This window comes from Ascaphus truei, chromosome 3 (assembly GCF_040206685.1).
Source record: "Ascaphus truei isolate aAscTru1 chromosome 3, aAscTru1.hap1, whole genome shotgun sequence".
Classification (NCBI taxonomy): domain Eukaryota; kingdom Metazoa; phylum Chordata; class Amphibia; order Anura; family Ascaphidae; genus Ascaphus; species Ascaphus truei.
The window spans coordinates 321100866-321109870 of record NC_134485.1 but is presented as its reverse complement, the minus strand read 5'-3'; the positions used below and the strand labels follow the sequence as shown (position 1 = coordinate 321109870).

The window sequence follows — 9005 nt, the reverse complement described above, 5'->3', positions numbered from 1 at the left end:
ATTCGTATTACAGAATTGACAATAAATTTGTATCCCCAAATATCTTGGAAGCATTGGTCTATTCAGATATAGGACCTATCACGTGGTCAGACCACGCCCTGGTTGCGATTCTGTTCGATCTACCCTTTGCTAGGACTCAATCATTCCATTGGAGGATGAACGACTCATTACCGAACTACTCAGAGATTAGTACACAAATTGGAGACTCGCTCAAAACAATGGCTCTGTAGAATCAACAGCAATATTATGGGAGGCACATAAGGCCACGATCAGAGGACAGCTCATCTCAATAGCATCACACAGAAAAGAGAATAAAAATAGAAAAACAAAAAAATGTAACAGAAAAAAAATCATCAAGTTAGAACACACATAAAAAAAAAAACACCCAGTCAAGGAAAATTGATAAAATCCTGACCCAGGCAAGGGAGGAACTGAAGAGGTTGCAATTAAAAGACGTAGAGAAGGCCCTTAAGTGGACTAAGCAGACATATAATGATCGGAGAGACAAGGCGGACCGGTTACTGGAAAATAAACTTAGAGGGATCAGGCCGAGAGCTTTGGTCCCCGGTATTAGGATAAAAGGAGAAGTGACTTACAACCCCTCTAAGATAGCAGAGAAATTCGCTAAATTCTATACGCAACTCTACGACCTTGACAATGCAACCCCAAATGCTAAAGCCCCAGACCCATAGATTGAGGAATATCTGAGGGACTGTAACCTCCTAAAACTGACAGAGGAAGGCCATAAAACTTTAAATGCAAAAATAACCCAGATAGTAAAGGCGGTCGGCTCATTGAAGCCGTCAAAGGCGCTGGGCTCAGATGGTCTTTCAAATTTGTATTTTAAAAATGTTATAGCAATCCTAGGGCCATGTTTATTGGATTTATTCAATGAATTTCTCAGCGGAAAACAAATCCCCCCACAGATGACGAAAGCCAATATAGTGGCGATCCCTAGATAGGGAAAGGACCCTTTATGTTGTGGTAGCTATAGGCCAATCTCATTGCTTTATACGGATCTGAAAATCTATAGTAAAATTCTGGATTGAACCCAATCCTTCCTAGATTAATACACTATGATCAGGTGGGGTTTGTGAGCGAACGCCAGGCGTCGGCTAACACAAGGAAAATTAGTACTGTGATTGATCAGATACATAAATCTAAGGCGAAAGCAGTATTGAGCCTAGATGTGGAGCAGGCGTTTGATAGGATAAGATGGGAATTTCTAGATAAAACTGAGGCATTTGGATTTTCAGAGCTTTTTTTTTTTTACAGGGGGTTCGTGCCCGCTATCATACGCCAACAGCCACTCTGAAGATTCCAGGGGGGAGAGGAATCTGATAACAATTAAGAACGGGAGTAGGCAGGGATGCCCCCTCTCTTTTTAACAATCGAACCCCTCGCGGCTACAATCAGAGCTTCCCCAAATATACAAGGAATTAAAGCTGCAGTTCAGTCAATATCCTGCATGTGTGTTTTTTTAATAAATCAGTTCTGTAGTAAGAAAAAATACTTTAAGCATTTTCTGTTTTTAAAAAAACAACTTTGAAAGACCAATTTTCTTGTATTCTATTTTAACAGCCATTTGCTAAGGTACTGCCCCTTCATGTCCTGTCACAAGCCCTGGCACACCCCTTTGTCAGCCCTGCCCTCCCTCTAGCACATGTCAGTGCAGCAGTGCTCATGAATATTCATGAGCTTCCACTGCCAGTCAAGCAGATTATAAACAAATCCCAGCTTTTAATATATGTCACCAAATTTCGACCTATCAATACATGGAGAACGAATTGACCTGCAGCTATACAGTTCTTTAGTTAATTAGAGATTGCACACATAAAACTATTGAAGTAAAAAAATAAATGTAAAAAAAAAAAAAAAAAAAAAAGACTGAACTGCAGCTTTAATATAAAAGAGGAGTGTTACAAAATATCACTGTTTGCAGATGATATTATTCTCACTATATCTAACCCTTTGACATCTCTCCCAAATTTATAATCCGCTCTCCGGAAGTTTGGGGAGTTATCTGGGTATAAAGTCAATGTGGGAAAGTCATGAAGTGTAAAATTTAATGTCAACTGAAAAGAAGGTCGAATTTCTTAAACGGCACTGACTATAAGTGGAAGAAGACCCATCTGAAGTATCTAGGGATATACCTTACTAGTGACTACAACTTATAAATAGAACTATCCTGAACTTTTTTCTAAGATAAGAAAGGACCTACAAGCTTGGAATTCTCATTGCATCTCCTGGTTGGGGCGTATAACTGCGGTTAACATGAATATCCTCCCCAGACTTCTATATTATTTCCAGACACATACAAATATAATAGAAATCCAAAATCGGATTATGCAATTTATTTGGAAACAAACAACCGAGACAAGCCAGGTCAATTATGCTGGAGTCTAAGGCCGTGCGTATAGTGCCCGCGATGGGCGACATCACCCCAAAACAAATGCATTGCCGCTGCGTGCGCTTATAGTAAGCGCGACAGCGACAATGTGACAGAGCGGCGTCGCGAACTCTGGAAGCTGAAAATATTTGATTTTCAAGGGCTGTCGCCTCATGTGACAGCCCCTGAACAAATCAAATGCCAGTAAGCCCGCGACACCGCCGCAAAGCGAAATATAACTTTCGCTGACGGCGATGGTGACATCACCCGTCCCGGACACTATACGTGTGGCCTAAGGCTGTGCTTGGTGCCGGCGACGCGTCGCGGCAAAACAAATGCATTGTCGCCGTCACGTGCGCCTATAGTGACAGTGCTACCAAAAATTTGGTAGTCACGATTATTTGATTTGAGCTTCTGTCCCTCTGTCCCTCTGCCCGCCCCTTTTATGACGTCGGTGGTTGCAGTCGGCCAAAACTAAAGTGCAACTCCAGCGATTGGCGACGTCATCGGTCGCGTCGCCGTCAGTATAAGCGCGGCCGAAGGAAGGAGGTGGTTTGGCAGTTCCAAATATTCTAAAATATTATATAGCCTCTCATTTGAAACAAAATGGTTTACTGGCACTACTCGGGAGGGAACTATGCTTGGGTGGATTTGGAGAGCTCACTTAAAAACCCGGTGGGTCTGCCTAATTTGCTATGGTCCAGATCTGGGACTGGGAGACAGTCAGAGCCGGCGGTAAATCAGTCTTACTCTGAAAATCTGGCCGTTGGCAAAAAAAGAAAATGTAAGGTTATATCAACTCCATCTAGACTTACGCCCCTGTTCGGTAATCCAGGGATTTTGATGGATTTCCAGGGTAAGGGCTTTGAAATCTGGAGACAGAGGGATTCTAGAGACGGGAGACTTATTAGAAAAAGATAAGTTGACGTCGTTTGAGAAATTGACGAGAAAATACAGTTTACCTCTAACGGAGGTGTTTAAATATATGCAGGTCCGACATTTTGTGTGCCAGGGTTTCTACGAGGAGGATTTCTCTATATACACACGATTCGAAGATTTATACAAAACAAAAAATATCAAAGAGGCCCGATTTCTCCCCTTTACCAAGGTTTAATCCCCCAAAAGGATACCCCGGTCCATAAATATATGGACCAGTTGGCTCTGGATTTCCAGACTGAAACAACGAGAGGACTGGGAAGATACGAGAGAATGCAGGTAAAATCTCTATATGTACACTCCCAAAAGGTTAAAGCGAATGTTCCCGGAGGCTTCTGACAGATGTTGGAGGAGATGCGGACAGATAGGGGACCTAGCACACAACTGGTGGTTTTGTCCAGTAATGCAGACGTACTGGAGGAGTCTTGAAATGAATAGAAAATGCGACGGGAATCCAGATTCCACTAGACCCAATTATAATTATTCTGGCTAAGCCTATGGAAGATGTGGATCACTAAACCGCTAAACTGGTTCTGCCTATTCTAACGGCGGCTAGGTGCGCCCTGCAGAAGGGAGGTTATTAAAAGGGTTAATGAGGTACAATTAATGGAGAGACTCGCCTCATTCCTGAATCACACCGCAAGGAAGTTTGGTGAGGTCTGGGATCCCTGGGATGTTGGGTAGGGGGGGTGGTCTCAATAGGAATAAGGATCTGGGAGTGATGAGTGCAGGATATTTAGTTTATAAAATGTTACACGCTGTGTAATGTGACTGTTGATTGTAAGAATTCTGATACAGAATGGTTGTTTTCTCTCCCCCCCATCCGTACCTGAAAATCTTAATAAAAATAGAAGTTAAAATCTCTCACACTTTCACAACTGCATAACCACCATTAGTTTATATTGACCCGACCCTACCAGGGAGTCTACCTTTAAAAAGGTGCAGTCTTATGTAGAACCACATTAAATGACTGTTGAAGCCAATGTTACTCCTGACAGCGAGCTGGCGCAGGCAAAATATCGCGTTCGCCCCACCCCCGACGTGCAGCCAATTAAAAACAATGGGCGCTTCTCCAGTTGGTGCGTTGTGCATGTCCCGCTGCAGCGTGTAAGCAGGAGTAACAATGTCGGCTACATCTGTAAGTTCAATAGGTTAAAACTATATGCCAGGCTATGGGGGGGGAAAAAAAAATATATTAAAAAACAGCAGTCACGCCTGCTTTGTTAAAACTACTCGAGCCGGGGGTCCTTCAATCAGCGGATACCCTGACCTGCCGCCCTGCTGTCCCTCCCCCCCACCCCGTCGACCTCCAGGAAGCTCCGTGTTCCTGCGATACTGGCACCGGGCAAAAATGGCAACAGTGTCAGGTTCATTTTGCAAATTTGGTGACCCTGCAGCCGGGTTTGTAGATTGTTAACAGAAACAACAAAATGTAAAGTAGTTTACCAGCAAACGGGGGTGGGGGGGAAAGGGGGGCGGTAGAGAGAGGTGGGCTTTGGATGTTGGGGAGGCCACAGATCTGCCAATAGGAACCCCTGGTTCAGGTAAACAAAATGCTAGCAGGGGTTTGCCACTTTATGCTGTACAGTGCCCTTACGACTTACCTGGTACATCATAGGCACTTCCTCTTTATATGGCCAGAGGAGCTAACCAGATTGAAACTGAAATGTATCCCCCCTCCATTTCTATTTCTAGCGTCTGGGGCCTGGTCGTGGTTATGTGATTCTTCCAGGAGCGATTACATGTCCGGTTAAAAGTTACTTTCATTTAGTCCCAAGTGGAACTGCACCTTGAAACGTAGGACGGAATTGCACTATATAAATGAGCGTTATGGGGGAGGAGAGGGAAGGACTGAACGCAGGGTACTGTTACAGCATATTTTTTATTCAATATATTAAATATATATTAATCAGAAAAAACACATACTGTAAAGCCAGTAAGATACACAAATATAAATGTTTTCTTTCCAAAAATTACACATATATACACACAGCCCAGAGGACTGTGGGATCCCAGGCAGCATAATCACCGCTGAAAAGCGCAGTTCTGCATTTTCCACAGCCCTATTTACAGGTTTCTCTTCAAGATATGTACAAGACTTTACAAACTGGCTGTGCCTTTAGCTGTGGTTTGTCCTTTGCAGGCTAACGCAGAACAGGTGGGAGGGTGCATCTCCCGCGCCACGTCCTCTTGCTTCTGGACCTCGGTTGCAAAGAAATGTCCCAATCCAGAAAAGCAGTGAGGGAAATGCGGCTGTTTACGAGCCAGCTGATCTCTGCAAGTGTTTGTTAACAATTCAATACAAAGTTGAAAATGAGACTTTAGGAGGGTGGGTGGGTGGGTGGGGGGTTCAGATGGGAGGAGTCTGGTTTTTTTTGTGTGTGTGATTTTTTAGCCAAAGGCACATCTTGATTCTCTATGTAGAAAAAAAATAAATAAAAAACTCCAAATGAGACCCAGCAGATCACATTGTGTTGTGAATCTGCGGCATCAGGCACCTCATGTCAAAGAAACGATTCCAAGAGTTTATAAGGTGGCTTTCCCCCCCTCCTCGCACCTGTGAGCTTCCTCTCTCGGGGGCCTGCGGGCAAATTGCAGGGCTGCTTTAGAAAGGCAAAGTGTCCATGAAGATCTTATCCACAATGGGAGGAGGCGGTACCAGGTCCTCTAGTTTCAGGTAGAAGATGCGTTGAAGGCCCTGCGTACAAAGGGTTCGGAGCTCTGGAAGTTTCCCCAGAAGCTTGGACAGGCAGTTGGGTCTGTGCTGCTCACTCGTGGATGGCACGTGCTCTTTAAGGCAACCGATAATCTGACTCTGAAGATCCTCAACTTTCTTGGGCTCTTTCAACCCGTGTCTGTCTAATGGAGAAGAGAGAAAGGACACCTGTTAGTCTGTGTATATTGAATGTCCCAGTGTCACGAAAAATAACCTAAAACTCCAGAGTTTACTGGTGGCTACTTCCCGGACCCCTCTACATTTCTCATTGTGAAGCCCCTTGCTGCTGAAAATGACCTGCCACTTGCTGAGAAATGTGTCCCAAACCCTTCTAATATGTGCATAGTACTGCTATAGTGAATGGCTCCCCTGTTATAGTGATCAGCGGGCACGAAGAACAGAATTCACAAGCGCACCACAAAAGTAAAACATATGCTGAAAAAGTTCAGCCGTGTCCCAGAAACAAATTAAAACACAAATTATGGGGGATATGGTCAATCTTCATTTTTAAAATGTTGAAATCTCTGCTACAGAACGAGGCTAAATCTGAGCTTATCTTCGGGGGGTTCCTTTTCCCAATGCGTACTTCTAGGACTATAACACCTATTCCCATTGTCGCCTATTAGATCATGTAGATTACTGCTGTAAAGTGCTATTTACATGGATGGCGCTATACAAATAAAGATATATATCCACACATGGGTCCAGTACAGAATACAATCCTGGCTAAATAGTCCTAGCAAAAGGTGTAAGCTGCTCTGTGCTTGAATGCACCAGGTCTTTTACTCAATGTACACAATTTAGACAGGTGCAAGGAGTGTTGGCCAATTAAAAGAAGAAACAAATGTTGGGTGTAAAATGATTCAGCGTGGTTCCAGGACCACTAGAGTCCATGCATGTGAAACCAATTTATTTATGGCACTAAAAGTACACTGGACGTAGCATAGCGATGCAGGTATAACAAAACAATGTCCTAAATAAAGCAATTATGCTATAAATAAGTCCACATTCTGGTGGTGAAGGCACAGGAAGGTAAATGGACTTCTCCAGGCCACAATGAGCTTGCAATGGGTCCATAATAAAGATGTGATAGATCGCTACGCTTCGGTTTTTTTGCCACGTTAGCAATGTGGTCTCGTTCGTGCTCACCTGTGATGAGGACAAGGGCAGAGAGGCAGGAGAAAGATGGGACGTCAATGTTCATGCGCTGGAGACTGTGTGAGAACTCGGTGATAGAGTCTATCCAGTCGCCAAAGCCTCGGACACACTGCATGCGGTGGAGCACTACGCCATTGCAGAAGATCAGCTTCCCTTCCTCTGGTTTCGACCTAATTGACAGGGAGGTCGGGGTCAGACAAGAGCATGTAACGGACCCCTGAGCAGAGAGAGCAAGGCAGAGGCACAAGACAAAAAAAAAAATAGCCAAAAAAGATAATGTGTTGGTTTAAAGCAGCAATGCATGTAACTTAGAGAGAGAATATCCAACAGGTCTCAGGACATGTTAAATTTCATAACAATAGGGTTTTGTATTCTACCCCTGGAGTTATGTCCATTAGCTAGGGGGCGTAGGGGGCAGGAAAGGGGGCGTGTGTAACAGAAGGATTATGTTGTTTATTAGGCAGGCAAGGTGCAGAGTTTCTGGGATGCCCTTGATACAAACATTGGGTTAACTTCAAGTATGCTTTGTGTAAAGAATAAAACACATGAAAAATGTTTGAGTGTTAAAAGGGGCACGCAATGTGGCTTTAAACATTTAATACATAAAGATGCAATGTTATTAACCCTCGAAAACGGTGTTGTTTAAACCTCCTCCCTGCATCCTCTCGTATGACAAATTTTTTGACCCTCTAATGTAAACTAAGGTAGGATGCCTTGAAATAGGGATATGTTCCATTTTAAGATAAAATATTTGCCATTATGAAATGGTTTCCTTACTCCAGCCTTCATTTGCTGGTACGGAGTGCGTGTGTGTAGGGGTATCTGATGTATATTTGCCTTGTACTATTGCTAGATATATATATCTGCTCTTGTCCAATCATTTCACCCCTCTATTCAGGCAGATGTGTCTTTGATGCAATCAGTTCAGATCCTAAGCTCATCCCAAATGCCAAACAAGCTCGACTTTGTCTTGTGTTTACTTTGGCTTGTTCTTTAACAGGGGAATCAGATTTCTCCAGCCTGCAGGTAGCTGTAAACGTCTCCCTCTTTTATTTACTGCACTTCCTGCTCTGTGTCCAGCCCGGGATTAGAAGCCCATTGCTCGTGACAGCTGTTTTACCTGTAAGCCAATCGCAGGATGAAGAGTTCCAGGAAAGAGGATTCAAGCAGCAGGTCCTGATCGTCCTTGGGGAGGTCAAGAAACCCCTGGATTTTCTCTGCCCACTTGCGAATCACTTCCAAGGAACCAGAGAGCAGGTCGTAGAACTGCTGCACGTCAACAGAGTCCTCCTTCTCTAACTGAATGGAGACATTTTCTTGGAACTGAAAACGCAGAAGGATTGCATGGTTTACTCAGGGCAGCCACTGACGAACATGGAGATTCATATTATTGATGGCCTTAGAAGTCTAGCGGGAAACTACTGAGCACATCCTCAACTTTACATTTCCCAGGTATGTATAGGGTTGCCAGGTGGCTTCTCCAAAAATACTGGACTCAATGGTCAGGTCACTATGTCCAGGGAGGAAAATACCGGACACATACATGTCCAGTATTACAGTACCTCTCATTTTTTTACTGGACAGAGTATCCAAATACAGGACAGTCCAGTTCAATACCGGACACCTGGCAACCCCATGTATGAGAATTGCTGTCCCAGTATTGCAAAAAGTTAAGAAATATTCAGCAACAGATCAACAACACCTTCTGAATGGTCATAGTATATCAATTAGGACGGCGATTGTGAACTCAAAATCCTCCATTAAATTCACCCTCCTTTTACGGTAGATCACTTTTCACCAATTAAG

At 43.7% G+C, this 9005-nt stretch overlaps 1 protein-coding gene across 3 annotated transcripts in view; it reads right to left on the bottom strand.

Annotated features, from left to right (window-relative positions):
- Positions 1-5191: 5191 nt before the first annotated feature.
- The window catches only part of NR4A1 (nuclear receptor subfamily 4 group A member 1), a 35216-nt gene continuing 31402 nt past the window's right edge, over positions 5192-9005 (bottom strand). For all 3 annotated transcript variants that reach the window (XM_075591181.1, XM_075591180.1, XM_075591182.1), the window contains 3 exons: positions 8320-8522; positions 7191-7369; positions 5192-6184 (listed from right to left, as the gene is read on the bottom strand). In XM_075591181.1, coding sequence (XP_075447296.1) covers positions 5931-6184; positions 7191-7369; positions 8320-8522 — 636 coding nt within the window. In that variant the 3' untranslated portion in view covers positions 5192-5930. The remainder of the gene's footprint in view (positions 6185-7190; positions 7370-8319; positions 8523-9005) is intronic.